General features: G+C 42.0%; 1 protein-coding gene across 3 annotated transcripts; it reads left to right on the top strand.

The window, feature by feature from the left end:
- The first annotated feature begins 393 nt into the window (after nucleotides 1-393).
- Nucleotides 394-17,450, top strand: LOC139541198 (zinc finger matrin-type protein 3-like). 3 transcript variants are annotated; one of them, XM_071345584.1, is made up of 6 exons: nucleotides 394-648; nucleotides 4,801-5,276; nucleotides 7,283-7,423; nucleotides 7,731-7,900; nucleotides 9,846-9,946; nucleotides 11,787-17,450. In XM_071345584.1, exons 2-6 carry the CDS (start codon nucleotides 4,812-4,814, stop codon nucleotides 11,993-11,995), a joined length of 1,086 nt encoding a protein of 361 aa, XP_071201685.1. In that variant the 5' UTR covers nucleotides 394-648; nucleotides 4,801-4,811; the 3' UTR covers nucleotides 11,996-17,450. The 3 variants fall into 3 exon arrangements, with proteins under 3 accessions (XP_071201685.1, XP_071201684.1, XP_071201686.1); XM_071345583.1 differs by lacking the exon at nucleotides 394-648 and adding an exon at nucleotides 655-808; XM_071345585.1 differs by lacking the exon at nucleotides 394-648 and adding an exon at nucleotides 655-808 and having other exon boundaries at nucleotides 9,846-9,975; nucleotides 11,787-11,888.

Genomic DNA, 17,450 nt, shown 5'->3' with positions numbered 1-17,450 from the left:
TGATAGCATTTTGCCACTTGTAAGTGTTCAACTGTATAGATATTATGACGATGAGCCATTGCAATAAACCATGCGGTCAAGCTACCCGACTCTCGGAATTGAATGATCAAGCTAGCCGCGACTGAATCTGTGCGCCTGCTACTCCATGAATGGCGAAATGGACACATCAAATAGGCTAGACTAGTCGAGTTCACAATCTTTGTGGATTATTGAAGACCAAGGCCCATACTACCGTTATACTGAGTATAAAGCATTGTCAGTATGGCATGCCAATGACACCAAAACGTAATTCAAATATATCTTCCAGATCCAATGAGTTCCGTGTGATATCAGATCGGTAAATGTAGTGTAGTGGCGCATACTAATTCGGACGCGGATAGCTTGACCGTGGATTTCCGAGAGTCGCATAGCTTGAATGCAGTAAATGGACTGTACCAACAAGAGAAGAATACACTCACAAACATGTTTTTCAAAGACCCACCTTTTCCTAAATGTTTTACATATGTTGTTACTATTGTCTGGGGGTTTGATTATGATAGGCTTTAGTCTACTAAAATGTAGCCATTTATTTTTTTGCATAGTGTATATCCCCCACACCTCTCTGCTCGTGACACTGAAAACCCACCCCTCTTCTCTGGTGAAAGCAAGGTAGGCTGCTGGATTCTCAGCTGATTCGAAGTTGGCCAGTATGCAATGATGGCGTTACATGTCAACAATAGAGATGCTTACTATCAGAGTGCCGATTATTACAGAAATTCTCAGCCTTTGAACTATGGGGATAGCAGCTATTATTTTTCCCGATTACCAGGTAAGAAAAGGGTCTCATTCATTGCTGTCAGCGACCGTGACACTGCGAATTGATGGATGCATATTTGCAGCCTCAGCTACAGTGCAACAACCAGTGCTGATTGAAGGGGGTTTATCCAAACGGCATCTTGGTATTATAGGTTGTAGTAGGCTATACAGATATAAATACATTTGGTTGAGGTTGAGCCTACTCATTGATTGGAAGAGATTCGACCAACAACAGCCATGTTGAAATTACATCTGAAATAAGAGGTATCTGTAGGTTTCTGATCAATTCAACCCCAAAGATATGCGAACCTAAGTTAGTTAATTTGTTATATCCACAGCACCCTCTGTGCTTCTTCCAGTGAAGGTGTGATGCGGTGGACAGCTGTTTCATGTAAAATCAACTAAAGTGATAATAGTCAGATCAGTGGGTGTAGAATTACAGTATGGTCTGCTTGTTTAGAGGGATGAGCATGGTCTTTATTGACAGTCTCTGTTCCCAAATCTTGAAATGGAATTCTGTCTACTCTTGTCATAGCACAAGCTCCTTGACACAACATGCTGTGTGTACATTATTCACATCATGATGATTAGTTTATTAATCAAATGCACAGGGTCACAGATGTAATTGCAGGGTACAGTGACATTATTAAGCTCCGAGCTCCAACAGTGCAGGCCAAAAATGTAACAATAATAATAATAATAATGTATACATATTTACAACTGTAACAATGATAAATGTCCATTGGGGGTTGGGGCAGGGTGAATGTCTGTTTGGGAAGTGGGGAGTGATGAAAGCGGGGAGAACAGGCCCTGGCTCGGGTGGCTGAGGTCCTTGATGATCTTCTTGGCCTTCCTGTGAAAGGTTGCGTCAATCAAATCTGGTATCAGGATAAAATGTGATTCAAAGTCACCGAATATACTTTAAGTATTTTTATTTAACATAAGCTCAGAATGGTAAATGCAATTTTCGTATATACGGGTTCACTGTATCACCACGCAGGGTAAAGCAGAGAACTGACTGAAATAGTACAGACATCTTCTTTTATACTGTTCCAGAGTTAGTTCCAACTTTAGAGTTGGCCTGTCACAGTAGAGGCTTAGCGTGGTTTAAACTTGCTAGCCTATCGGTGGTGTCCAGTCACAGCACTCAGGATTGAAATGTCCAGAATGGTTCTTGTGAAGATTGAGCTGATTTGTTGGTTTCTACACATTCCTCAGTTCCTGTTTTCTTGTTATTCAGCATTTTCCCTACACATTCCTCAGTTACTGTTTTCTTGTTATTCAGCATTTTTTCATCTTGTCTCAACCTTGTGGTTTGCACAGTCGACACCCTAGATTAACAACAGCTTTTCTGCAGTCACACTATGTTTTGTGATTAACATGTCCTACTTCTATAAGGCATATATTTATGTTAAAAGAGAACAAAACCATCCTTTACATTCCTGTGACACTTGGTGTTGTAGGTGTCCTGGAGGGCAGGCAGTGTGCACCCAATGGTGCGTTCGGCTGAGCGTACAACCCTCGGTAGAGCCTTGCAGTCAGCGGCGGTGGAGTTGCCATACCAGGCTGTGATGCAGCCTGACAGTATGCTCTTGATGGTGCTCCTGTAGAACACTGTGTGGGACCTCTGGGACAGGCCAAATTTCTTCAGCCTCCTGAAGTTGAAGAGTCACTTTTGTGCCTTCACCACAGTGTCTGTGTGGTTTGACAATTTCAGCTCCTCTGAGATGTGTACGGCGAGAAAATTTACGCGGTTGACCGCCCTGTTGATGAGGATAGGGGTGTGCCCAGCCGGGTTCCTCCTGGAGTCCACAATCAGCTCCTTTGTTTTGCTGACATTGGGGGAGAGGTTGTTTACCTGGTACAACACCGTCAGAGTGCCTACCTCCTCTCTGTAGGCCGTCGCATCATTGTTGGTAATCAGGCCTACTACTGTCATGTCGTCAGCGAACTTGATGATGGAGTTGATGGTGATGGTGCTTATGCTGATAATAATTATGATGAATAACAGCTTGGGTCTGGACTTGAGTTTACCTTGTTATCCAGCAATGTTGTCTTAAGTAATTAAACCTGTTATAGATTGCATACTCTGTCTGTTGTAATGAGATACAATGGCATTGTCCCCTGAAATAGGTTGACAGATCTTAGTCTGATAGGTTGACATCCTTGGTGATGTTATAAATGTTTGATAAGCAGCCTCATTGTGTGCTTTACCCTGATTTGCTGTAGCTTTATTGGTAAAAATATATATATTGATAGATTGATAATTTAGCGTTGTCTATTGATATACACTAATTTTAGCCTGTATCCAGAGTCCCCAATTACATTCAGCCCATATGCCTCTCTATTTATGTGTAGGAATACTTGGGAAGAGATTCCCTAAATTAAAATCACTTTGAGCTCATTTCCTGGTGATCTTACAGTCTTTTATGTCCAAGAACAAGTATGTACAGTATATATATTTTTTCTCAGCAAGCTTATACACCCTGTGTATAGTCTAATTATCAACCATCCCTCTCTTGAACTGGCAGTAATGAGTCCTTTCAGATGGCTAGCTGTCAATAGCCTAACTGCTATGTTGCCATTTCTAACTAGGCTAACTAATGGGTAAATATTTAAGCCTCAATTCATCTGTTTTATCTGCATGACTGAGTGTTAGTAAAATACCATAAATCTCAGGGTTTTTCAACAGATTTCAATGCTAAAACCAAGTCTCCATCGTGTGTCCCTGCAAGGCATTGAACATAAGAATTAAACAGGAAGTCTTTATGAGTTCCCTTCAAGATTTCTCCATTCAAAGACTAGTCATGCACATCATTCCAGTGCATGAGGCATACACTCTTCGCTCCATAATTCATGTGGCAGAGGAACACAGTGTAAAAGGCATGAAATAACTATACGTTTGTGAAGGGCTATTCAACTTTTGAAGGTTTTTGGTTCTTTCTTTCTTCTACACACATACCAAATGAAAGAATTAGAACCCTCCACTTTAAGACCCAAGAAGACCTTTCCTTAAAATACTTTTCTCCAACTCAGAGACCCAAGGCCATCCCTCTTGATACATGGCCAATGACTACTCATTAATTTCCCCAGGACTTCCATTTTATGTGAAATCCCAGGGTTAAGCCTCAGGAGGAGTGTTATGTACCCAAGATGAGAAAAGAGGACTTCGACTCTGACCTTGGGCTATGACAATGTAGGTTCCTGGGACTATTTTTGGGATTAGGCTATATTCTCCAGTGAACATGTGATTCAGGTTTGTCTCCTCGTTACTCTGCAAGGGGAAATAATAGCAGTTATACAGCATACTGCGCTTCAAGGCTAAGCAGATTAGTGTTTTTTTCTACTTCATTGCAATACCCAGAAAAAATATTTAGAAAGTGAGCAATTTTCTTGAATTATTTTATTCACACTCGTATTAAAGCATTTTTAGGTGTTTAGGCTACATTATGACATTTATCAGAATAACATTGATGTACACGTTGTCGACCTACAATTGCCGGAGCATCCTTTAGTTTGTTGTTATCGGAAAGTTCCATTTCAGGCATGCCATTCACTTGGTGTCACTGCATGGCTGCTGGAATCCAAAACATCCTACACTGTTATTTTAGGTCTATGAATCACTGTTGTTGGGTCTCCAATCTGAGTCGATACAGTGGAAACATCAGACATGAGCGCAGCTGCTGACCCAACCCCCACCCTTATATGCAGAAAAAATTTGGCCACACATGAGTGCCTGAAATGTACCCAGTCAAGTAGGCAATGGTCTGTTTGAATCAGCGGCATATCAAGAAATGCTTGAGGAACTTATTGTCGCAAGGAGCAGAGCTGTGAAACCCACTATTGTTTTATTTGTTAGTGTCTGTTTCCCCAGGGAGAAATGAACACAGTTGACGACTATAGTTATTGCATCCTCCAAATGTTATATAACCATTACATGCCTATCCCAAATTTTAAAGTATATGATTGATTCTAATGCTTTGCAATCATTGCATTGGCCCTCAGGACCAGAGTCTATGCTGAAGCCTTCACTGAGCCTATTTGGCCAGCAGCAGCCACTGTTCCAGCCAATGCCTCCTACACATACCATTGGACCCCCTCCACAGACCCTTGGACCCCCTCCACAGACCCTTGGACCCCCTCCACAGACCCTCAGACCCCCTCCACAGACCCTTGGACCCCCTCCACAGACCCTCGGACCCCCTCCACCAGTAGTAGTGACCCCGGACCCCCTCCGTTTCCCCCTCTCCAGTCTTCTGTCTGCCAAACCTCCCGCTCACCTCCAGCTGGTGCAGGGGCCCCCCTGCCCTGTCCCACCTTCCACTGCCCAGGCGACCCTCAGCAGCAGGCCCCAGGAGAAAGATGCTCAGATCGGGGCCACAGACCAGGACGCTACCTTGGAGGAGCTGTGTAAGCCTCTGTACTGCAAACTGTGCAACGTCACCCTCAATTCTGCTCAGCAGGCACAGGCCCACTACCAGGTGAGCTGGTTTACTGTACATGTAGCTTGTACCGTATCTTATCCACCAGCAGGCTGTTTCTGTCAACATGCGGTAGCAATTGAGCCTGGAGACAAGCTTACTTGAAGGCCTACCCCAACACATACAGTTGAAGTCAGAAGTTTACATACACTTAGGTTGGATTCATTTAAACTCGTTTTTCAACCACTGCACAAATGTCTTGTTAACAAACTATAGTTTTGGCAATTCGGTTAGGACATCTACTTTGTGCATGACACAAGTAATTTTTCCAACAATTGTTTACAGACAGATTATTTCACTTATAACTCACTGTACCACAATTCCAGTGGGTCAGAAGTATACATACACTAAGTTGACTGTGCCTTTAAACAGCTTGGAAAATTCCCGTAAACGATGTTATGGCTTTAGAAGCTTCTGATCATCATTTGAGTCAATTGGAGGTGTACCTGTGGATTTATTTCAAGGCCTACCTTCAAACTCAGTGCCTCTTTGCTTGACATCATGGGAAAATCATAAGAAATCAGCCAAGACCTCAACATTTTTTTGTAGACCTCCACAAGTCTGGTTCATCCTTGGGAGCAATTTCCAAACGCCTGAAGGTACCACGTTCATCTGTACAAACAATAGTACGCAAGTATAAACACCATGGGACCACGCAGCCGTCATACTGCTCAGGAAGGAGACGTGTTCTGTCTCCTAGAGATGAACGTACTTCGGTGCGAAAAGTGCAAATCAATTCCAGAACAACAGCAAAGGACCTTGTGAAGATGCTAGAGGAAACAGGTGCAAAAGTCTATATCCACAGTAAAAACGAGTCCTATATCAATGTAACTTGAAAGGTCACTCAGCAAGGAAGAAGCCACTGCTCCAAAACCGACATAAAAAAGCCAGACTACGGTTTGCAACTGCACATGGGGACAAAGATCGTACTTTTTGGAGAAATGTCCTCTGGTCTGATGAAACAAAAATAGAACTGTTTGGTCATAATGACCATCATTATGTTTGGAGGAAAAAGGGAGATGCTTGCAAGCCGAAGAACACCATCCCAATCGTGAAGCACGGGGGTGGCAGCATCATGTTGTGGGGGTGCTTTGCTGCAGGAGGGACTGGTGTACTTCACAAAATGGATGGCGTCATGAGGAAGGAAAATTATGTGGATATATTGAAGCAACATCTCTAGACATCCGTCAGGAAGTTAAAGCTTGGTTGCAAATGGGTCTTCCAAATGGACAATGACCCCAAGCATACTTCCAAAGTTGTGGTAAAATGGCTTAAGGACAACAAAGTCAAGGTATTGGAGTGGCCATCACAAAGCCCTGACCTCAATCCCATAGAAAATGTGTAGGCAGATCTGAAAAAGAGTGTGCGAGCAAGGAGGCCTACAAACCTGACTCAGTTACACCAGCTCTGTCAGGAGGAATGGGCCAAAATTCACCCAACTTATTATGGGAAGCTGTTGGAAGGCTACCCGAAACGTTTGACCCAAGTTAAACAATTAAGGGAAATGCTACCAAATACTAATTGAGTGTATATAAACTTCTGACCCACTGGGAATGTGATGAAAGAAACAAACGCTGAAATAAATCATTCTCTCTACTATTATTCTGACATTTCACATTCTTAAAATAAAGTGGTGATCCTAACTGACCTAAGACAGGGAATTTTTACTAGGATTAAATGTCAGGAATTGTGAAAAACTGTTTAAATGTATTTGGCTAAGGTGTATGTAAACTTCCGACTTCAACTGTATGTTTTGATGGCAGCAAATGCTTCTCATCATGCATCAACTACATTGTGTCAAACATGAAATGTCAATGTTTGTTTATTTGGCATATCAGCCATCACTGATATACCCTCATGAATGTAAGTGGAAAATGTAAACCCTAACAGTTGCGCTCACTGATGATGGTGATGATGCTCATAATTCGCAATATGGCGCTATGGTGATGACAGTGCAATGAGTGGACTGAGCTGTGGGATTGAATCACCCGTTGTCTCTTTTCCAGGGAAAAAACCACAGTAAGAAGCTGAGAAATTTCTATGCAGGGAGCCAGCAGTCACCTGCCATCAGGATTCCGGAGGTAATAGAGCCACTTTCCCAGCAACCCCTCACGACTCCACCAACTGACAGTGCAACTCCCAAACAGGTAAAGCTTGGCGTTGGCACACAATGAATGTGTTATTGTTCAGGAAACTATAATACTGTATGAACAAGTCCAAGTTCTGTGAATTTTCAGCACATTCACGGTTTGGATCTCTGTTGTTGATCTGGAGAACTGCAATCAAATAGAATCGGCTCATAAGAAACAACATGATGGTTTGTAGAAAACTGTCAGCACTGTATGTTTTAACTCTTTTGATACTGTATGTAGCTTTGAACTGGCAGGAGTATCATTTAGGCTGGTAAAAAAAAGAGCCCTTTTTTAAAAACTCACTCTTTCTTTTTTTGTTCAGCCGGTGTCATTCATGGGTGCCAGCAGGGTGATCTTAGCCACGGAGAACGACTACTGCAAGCTGTGTGATGCCTCGTTCAGCTCCCCTGCCGTGGCTCAGGCACACTACCAGGGCAAGAACCATTCCAAGAGACTGCGGCTGGCTGAGGCCCAGCAGAGCAGTAGCATCCTGTGAGTCTGTGGTGTCACTACTGGTTCCCCACCCAACACCAGGAAGACAAACAACAGATGCAACATGCGCATGGCTAATAAATACTCAAACATAGAAATCCTGCCCCTTCAGCCATGCCCTGTTATATGAAATTCAAACCAGATACAGTTGAAGTCGGAAGTTTACATACACCTTAGCCAAATACATTTAAACTCAGTTTTTCACAATTCCTGACATTTAATCCTCGTAAACATTCCCTGTCTTAGGTCAGTTAGGATCATCACTTTATTTTAAGAATGTGAAATGTCAGAATAATAGTAGAGAGAATGATTTATTTCAGCTTTAGTTTTTTTCATCACATTCCCAGTGGGTCAGAAGTTTACATACACTCAATTAGTATTTGGTAGCATTGCCTTTAATTGTTTAACTTGGGTCAAACGTTTCGGGTAGCCTTCCAACAGCTTCCCATAATAAGTTGGGTGAATTTTGGCCCATTCCCCCTTGACAGAGCTGGTGTAACTGAGTCAGGTTGGTAGGCCTCTTTGCTCGCACACTCTTTTTCAGATCTGCCTACACATTTTCTATGGGATTGAGGTCAGGGCTTTGTGATGGCCACTCCAATACCTTGACTTTGTTGTCCTTAAACCATTTTGCCACAACTTTGGAAGTATGCTTGGGGTCATTGTTCATTTGGAAAACCCATTTGCAACCAAGCTTTAACTTCCTGACTGATGTTTTGAGATGTTGCTTCAATATATCCACATAATTTTCCATCCACATAATTTTCCTGCCTCATGATGCCATCTATTTTGTGAAGGTCACCAGTCCTCCTGCAGCAAAGCACCCCCACAACATGATGCTGCCACTCCCGTGCTTCACGATTGGGATGGTGTTCTTTGGCTTGCAAGCATCCCCCTTTTTCCTCCAAACATAATGATGGTCATTATGGCCAATCAGTTCTATTTTTGCTTCATCAGACCAGAGGACATTTCTCCAAAAAGTACGATCTTTGTCCCCATGTGCAGTTGCAAACCGTAGTCTGGCTTTTTTATGTCGGTTTTGGAGCAGTGGCTTCTTCCTTGCTGAGTGACCTTTCAGGTTATGTCGATATAGGACTCGTTTTACTGTGGATATAGATACTTTTGTACCTGTTTCCTCCAGCATCTTCACAAGGTCCTTTGCTGTTGTTCTGGAATTGATTTGCACTGAAGCAAGTTCATCTCTAGGAGACAGAACGCATCTCCTTCCTGAGCAGTATGAAGGCTGCGTTGTCCCATGGTGTTTATACTTGCATGCTATTGTTTGTACAGATGAACGTGGTACCTTCAGGCGTTTGGAAGTTGCTCCCAAGGATGAACCAGACTTGTGAAGGTCTACAATTTTTTTCTTCTGAGGTCTTGGCTGATTTCTTTTGATTTTCCCATGATGTCAAGCAAAGAGGCACTGAGTTTGAAGGTAGGCCTTGACATACATCCATAGGTACACCTCCAATTGGCTCAAATTATGTCAATTTACCTATCAGAAGCTTCTAAAGCCATGACATAATTTTCTGGAATTTTCCAAGCTGTTTAAAGGCACAGTCAACTTAGTGTATGTATACTTCTGACCCACTGGAATTGTGATACAGTGAAATAATCTGTCTGTAAACAATTGTTGGAAAAATTACTTGTGTCATGCACAAAGTAGATGTCCTAACCGACTTGCCAAAACTATAGTTTGTTAACAAGACATTTGTGGAGTGGTTGAAAAACAAGTTTTAACGACTCCAACATAAGTGTATGTAAACTTCCGACTTCAACTGTATGTTTTAATCCTTCCGTTTAAAGAGAAAATGCCATAGCATGTGATAGATGCATTCCATTATTTTGTCCATCATAGTAACTATTATTGTTAGGTTGGCTGTTTGATTTATAAACTAAATATCGGAGACTTTGCTCTCAGTAACTTGATCCATCAATTTTTCAGAGAGTCGACTGAGTGTGTCCAGAGGCGTGCGAGGAAAGAGGGGAGCGAGTACAGGTTTATCAAGAACCGTAGGACCACACAGTTGCCTATTGCCGTGCCAGGTACAGCACACTGAAACAAAGACATACCGGTAATAAAGTATGACCAAACAGCAAATTACTTTACAGGGGAAAACTTGTTGTAATTCCACAATTTTGTTGTGAAGGTCAGATGTAAGTAAAGTAAGTAAGGATTGACCGAGCCAGAACGGCTCATAAAGATCAGATGATTCAGGGATATTCCTAGTCTTGAGAATGTATACTTTACTGTATGTTTGAGAGCAGAGGTGGTTGCCCATTTCCTATTTATTGATACCAATGAAGCTTTTGACAGCTGGTGGAGGCTATTGTTTTCTACTCCATGGTCATAGCAGCAGTGAACAGCCGCCTCTCATCACCACCTTTGAAGGGGAAATGCTCTGTAAGAAAGTTAAGGGGTTGGCTGAGGCTGGTCAGTCACTAAGCACAGGCCCGGCACCAGGGCTTTGGATATGTAAACCGATACAGCAACCCACGTCAGCTCTGCTGCCCCACAGACGTCACACAGCCTGCTCAGGTGGCGAGAGTCCATTAGACAGACCCCTCACTGTCTATTGTCCAGCCCAGTATCCACTTCCGATCCCCCACTCCACATACCTTCCACCATGGCCTACTCCCTCTTGATGAATCATAGGACACAATTGCACCCCCTCTCCTCCCTTCCCTTGCCTCCCCTCAGGGCTCAGAGACTTTGCTGATTTAAATGTCCTTTATGGACAATTCCAGAAATAGAGTTGTTTAAAACTCTCTCAGATAGAAAATGTAGTTTGTCTGTCAGAGTTACTCTGCAAAGGCCTGTGATGGTTCCCTCCAGACATACATGCAGATACAGCAGAGCATTTATTCTCTATCCAACATGCATCCATTCTCCTAAGAGAGCACCACAGTGGAGGTGTCATAATACCCCAAAAACCTAGTGGTCAAACAGGGAATAAGTTCCAATCGTTTTTCCACCATTCATTTTTCCAATAGGGGATTTTAGAAACACTTCAAATAAGGAATGTGTTTTCTGTAGGCTTAACCTGGCATGATGTTTTGATAACCATGTAAATCTCTATCGGACAAGGTGACTTTTATCAGTATATTTGGCTCTGTTTACTCTCAGATTCGAAATTGCTACTTAGCATCAAATTAGACATGCAAAACTACAAATCCCTGCAAGCTCCTGCACGTCATCTCCAGCTGATACCTTTGCTAACAGGTATTGTGTCAATTTAAAACTTGCACAAGACAGTTCACAGAATTGTTCATTAAAGAAATGTAGCCTATTTATTCATTACTACATTTAACTAACATTAGATAGTTAATCCAGAGATTCTTACCTTTGCCTCGATTCGGCATTCTCGTCCACATCATCATGGCATTTGTAGTTCTTTATGATAGCCATCTTAGCAGCTAATTATAATTTCATTTTTGGGGGGTAAATACAGGGAAATATTGATAAAAGTCACCTTGTCCTAGAGAGATTTACACGGTTATCAAAACGTCACACCAACGTAAGCCTACACAAAACACAGCCCTTATTATAAGTGTTTCTAAAATGAGAAAAATTAATGGTGGAAAATGATTGGAACCATTTCCTTGTTTGACCGCTAGATTTTATGGGTATTATGACTCATACTGTGGTACTCTATGAGGGACACATTTGTATTTCTTCTTGTAACATTCATATGACCATGGCAGTGGAAAGCTTCTCCTATTTATGCACAGCCAGCCTTCCATCCCCTGTAGCACCTGGCATCCTTCTGCCACTCCCATCTTCTGGTATTGTGTTCACTGGTGAGCAGCAGCTCACTCACTCTCCATCATTTTAATGAGGTTATCCTCTCCTCTGATGGTGTGTATGTCTTGGTGTGTGTCCCAGGCCCCTACTACAACCCCCGGCCCAGGCAGAGGATCCCCAGGGACCTGGCCATGTGTGTGACGCCCAGCGGCCAGTTCTACTGCTCCATGTGCAACTCTGGGGCCAGCGAGGAGGCCGACTTCCGCCTTCACCTGGAGAGCAAGCAGCACAAGAGCAAGGTGTCGGAGCAGCGCTACCGCAGCGAGATGGAGAATCTGGGCTACACTTAGGAGGGCAGCGCCGCAGCACGGGGAGGAGAGGGGATGGAGGGAGGGGGAGGGGGAGGCAACGACTATCTTCATCATGCACTGTACGCTAGAGGCCAGTAGAATGGGTAGAGACTATGTTCTGCAGCAAACTAAAATGTGTGGAAGAGGAGGGTACATTTATGTAAATTATATACATAAACCACTCTTCCACTCTTTTCCTTAATGTGTATAAGTTATTGATCTTCTGTTCCTGTTTTAGTTTGTTAATGTAGTGTACATATTTGAATGACATTTCTAGAAATCTTTTAAGGTGTGCACAGAATGTCCACCTGCTGGTACACTTGTGGATGTTTCACTCTTGCTTGATTCTGTATGCCTGTACTGACCCGAGCCTGTGTGTGATTACCATGCATTTTGCGTCTCAGATGAAACCAGGGATTTGTCCATATTTCACGCTGAATTTGACCCATAGTAGGCCTACATGAAGAACCTACCATGCTGTGGGGTATATTGGTGAAGATTTTATCTCACAATCGGTTTTCTTTCCCCGGTTTAAACCTTGTTATGACTAGGGCCAGGGACAATACCAGTATTGCGATACTAATAGCTTGGCAAGGAAACAAAACATGAAGTGAGTTAAACTTCTTTAGGAAAACAGCCCTAATGTTGGAAACAAAGATCATTATGTTGTCAACCAGAGTCACATTTATTTATTTCCAAGCTATAGCACATAATATTTTATTTACGGCAGATTTTTAAGGGACCAAAGTGTTTGGTCTGCTTTGTGTTTTCATGTTTGCCACGGAAAAAAATATCGCTATACTGGTATTGTCACAGCCTTAGTTATTATTTGAGTTTGAGTAGCTGGACATTTCCACACTATATATACAAAAGTATATGGACATCCCTTCAAATTAGTGGATTCTGCTATTTCAGCCACACCAATTGCTGACAGGTGTATAAAATCAAGCACACTGCAATCTCCATAGACAAACATTGGCAGTAGAATGGCCCTTACTGAAGAACTCAGTGACTTTGAACGTGGCACCATCATAGGATGCCACCTTTCCAACAAGTCAGTTCGTCAAGTTTCTGCCCTGCTTGAGCTGCCCCGGTTATCTGTAAGTGCTGTTATTGTGAAGTGGAAACGTCTAGGAGCAACAAAAACTCAGCCGTGAAGTGGTAGGCCACACAAGCTCACAGAACGGTCCCGGAAAGTGCTGAAGCGCGCAGCGCTTAAAATCGTCTGTCCTTGGTTGCAACACACTACCAAGTTTCAAACTGCAACGCCAGAACAATAACTGTTTGTCGGGAGCTTCATGAAATGGGTTTCCATGGCCGATCAGCTGCACACAAGCCTAAGATCACCATGCGCAATGCCAAGCGTCGGCTGGAGTGGTGTAAAGCTCGCCGCCATTGGACTCTCGAGCAGTGAAAACATGTTCTCTGGAGTGATGAATCACGCTTCACCATCTGGCAGTCCGACGGACGAATCTGGGTTTGGCAGATGCCAATGCATAGTGCCAACTGCAAAGTTTGGTGTAGGAGGAATATTTGTCTGGGGCTGTTTATCATGGTTCTGGCTAGTCCCCTTAGTTCTAGTGAAGGGAAATCTTAACTCTACAGCATAGTATGATGTTAGAGACGATTCTGTGCTTCCAACTTTGTGGCAATAGTTTGGGGAAGGCCCTTTTTTGTTTCAGCATGACAATGCTCCCGTGCACAAAGCAAGGTCCATACAGAAATGGTTTGTGAGATCAATGTGGAAGAACTTGACTGGCCTCCACAGAGCCCTGACCTCAACTCCATCGAACACCTTTGGGATGAATTGGAACGCCGACTGCGAGCCAGGCCTAACCGCCCAACATATTGATGCCCATGATTTTGGAATGAGTTGTTCGACGAGCAGGTGTCCACATACTTTTGGTCATGTAGTGCATGTGTAGTAGAGGAAAGAAAAGTTATATTCCAGACTTCTACCAGACCAGGAGGCAGTTTCCCAAAAGCATCTTGTCTATAGTTTATAGAGAACTACGGGGATGTGACTACAGTAGGATCCTATGGTTCAAATGATGAACTTAGCCTTAAGATGCTTTTGGGAAACCGGGTCCAGGTGAATGTACTGTGATTGCGGTGACAATTATTTCCCCCAGCAGGCTTTGCACAAACAAACAATGGATATTTTTTATTTATTTACAAAATCTGACTGACTGTTCTCTTTCCTTATGCATGTTTACATGGGTTTGGTACGATTCCAAGCATCCTGAACATCCCAGTAAACTCAGCCTTTTGTCCTGGTCCCTTATTATTCTTGGATGCTGTAAAAGCCAGCTGCTGTAAGCTCCTGACTTCTCTATGGGAGGTCTGCTCTCCGAAAGCAGAGTACCTCAGGAGAATACAGAGCAGGACTATTTTTAATTGGGTGGCTTAGGGTTATTTCCACAAGGCCTCTACTCTGTCTCATTTAGAGCAAAGGGAGTTTAGGATTTTATACAAGACCAATTTGTTCAGATGAGAACCACAACCAAAGCTTGAGTTCATATTCCTATATATCTGCCCCTTTAAAGGGGCAATCAGCAGTTGCTACATCGATCTTTGGACTTATAAATAATTATATGTACCCATTGATTCTTGTACTTCATCAGAACCCAACATACAGTATAAGCTTGTTTTACTCCAATGTTTGTAAACAATGTAAATGTTAACAAACACTGTTTAGCCTCAAAACATTGTCGAAACTATAATTTACGTTCATGAATTTGAGAGATATAAAAAAAAAATTGCCCCATTCCTCAGTGTTTTTACCGAAACAGTGGCCGGGAAAACACTTTGTTATTATTTCAACTGCTGATTGGCACATCAACAAATAAATCGAGGCATTCATAGTTGGGTTACACTGGGCCTCTGATGATTTGCTTTTCTGTATCATAAATGCCCTTGTAAACTATTTTAATATAGCCTTTTTTGTTGCTCTTGACCATAGTTTCTTTGTTTCTTTGTTTTAATTTAAGAAGTGTATTTTTTATCATTATTATTATATATCTTTTTAAAATGGTTTATATGATTTATATCGTTTTCTATTTATGAGTGTTTGTTTTTACAGACAATTAGCTGTATAAAAAAATCTACTGTTATCTAATGTAGTTGAGCTTCATGTGCAACATCACTTTATTTGTACACAAATTATTATGTTATAATATTTCACTGTATAAATTATGTTTGTGAAATTTACATTTGTGCATGATATTATTAGAATATAAATATATTTAATTATTCAGAATATCCTACTAGTGGGAGTGTAGGAACTAGGCCAATTCTCCAGAGATAGAGACGGGACCATTATATTGGACACAAAGTACTGAATGGGAATGAGTTACATTATTATTGCAATTGTTGTTATAGAGGAGATGGTGGATTTTTATACTGATTTGCTTTGATTAATGTTATTTGTTGAAGTTCTATTGATGCGTCTCGATCTGATTCATACCAAATGTTTACAGAGAGTGGTCTAAAGGGAAGTCGATCACATTTAATGTTGGATCCATCCAGGGCCAGCTCTAGCCCACTCTAGGGGCCCTGAGCGAGATTTGGTTGGGGGACCCCTACCTCATGCCAACAAATTTTAGTGGCCCCCCCACTAAAGTTTTAAAGTTAATTTCCTGCTATTCTACACATTTTGCCAAGGGGTGTAGAGATGTTGCAGTTTTAAAGCAAGTTTACTGCAATTCTACATATATTTCCATGGGTCTGTGAGAACACCCCCCCCCCAAAAAATCATGCAATTCTACTCATTTTGCCATGGGGCAGACCTACATTAAATTAGTTTTACAGCTAATTTCATGCAATTCTACCCCCTTTTGCCATGGGGTGGAGAGAATGTTTTGCTGTTTTAAAGCTAATTTCCTGCAATTCTACACATTTTGCCATGACTTGTGCCATGTTAATATATCTGAGTGATAATGACTAACAAAATCAATGGGGGCCCCTTGGAGTTCAGGGCCCCTGGGCACGTGCCCTGCATCCCGGTCGGTATTCGGCCATGATTACTACAAGTTTAGATAGCTGGCTAGACTAACTACCAATCTAAAAACTGTCAGCTAACATGTCTAATTGAGTGACTGATATAACAAGAGAAAAACCTCTGATGCACAATCAAATTTCTAAATTGCACCTGATTTATTCTACTTGTCTTACTCTTCAAATCAAATTTCACATGCTTCGTAAACAACAGTGAAATGCTTACTTACGGGCCCTTTCACAACAATGCAGAGTAATCTTCCAGTAATCTTAAATCCACTTTTTTCAAATGCTGCTTTAATACATATTCAGTGCCTCTGAACATGACTTTTGTGATGGACTGCAGCCAGGGCTGTTTTTCTTGGGAGTTCAAACCAATGTAATTAAATGGGCTGCATTGAACATGTTACACATGAAGTGATCTACTTCATCTGGTTCATTGCTCAATTTAATCACCCAGAGCAAGGAAGCCTTTTCTATTTGGAACTAGCACAGCAGCTGAATTAACCACTTTCATAATGATACCTTTGAAGTCATAATATTAGGCTAGTTTACAATTATGTAGCATACCACTTAAAATGGGAGTGTGTATCTCCCAAAACTTCAAGGAAGTTCCTCAGAGTGTATATTGTGGGTCTGAGTGCAATTCATTAGTCTAATGTGAGTAGTCATATCTCATTCAATGCTCTATTTCTGTTATAGTAAGTGGAGATGTGTTTGACTGCTGCGACACATCCATCCATGCTAGGCTGTGCAGGCTGTGTTGACTGTGCTAGTAGCTGTAGCTGGGCAGGCTGTGCTCTGTACTCTGTGGCGTGAGGCAGGAGCCATTCCTTGCTGGGCGTAGTGTAGTGCTGCAGCAGCACATCTGTTTGCCGCTCTATCAGGAAGTGGTGACCCGGCATGGGAACTTACCCCAGGGAGATCCACACAGGCACAACAAACACTCTCCAAATGGAGCTCTGTGTATTCAGGCCATTATGGATATCCTCTCCTCAGCTACGTATGGCTGGCTCTGAGTTTGGCTCTCTATCTGCTGCTCAGAAATATCACCTCTCTAAGATAGATGGTTTTATAATGTCAGAGATAGTAAACTATATTTAGGGATAAGGGAATAAAATAAGCGTTAGCTGCAGTGCCTTTCTAATGCCACACAATTTCATATCATGGCTGCCTTGGGCGCAAACATGATTCTTCAGAACAATCGACTTCATTTCCATTGGAGGAAGAAATATTGCTGCTGGTGCAATATGGAAAATGTGTGATCCTAAGGCACCAATTCATTTGGATTGACTTCCCTTTAGAGAAAATAATTGTATAACAATTATTTAATTGTCTTGAATGTATGTATATTTGAAGAATAACAGAATGAAAACAGTTGTTTTAGAAACTATTGGAACAATTATTTTAGTCACTGTACAATATTGGCTAACTATTTAATAAAAAATGTTATACTTGT

The sequence above is a fragment of the Salvelinus alpinus genome, chromosome 16, assembly GCF_045679555.1.
Source record: "Salvelinus alpinus chromosome 16, SLU_Salpinus.1, whole genome shotgun sequence".
NCBI classification, from domain to species: Eukaryota; Metazoa; Chordata; class Actinopteri; order Salmoniformes; family Salmonidae; genus Salvelinus; species Salvelinus alpinus.
This window is presented reverse-complemented; position numbering and strand designations above follow the sequence as displayed.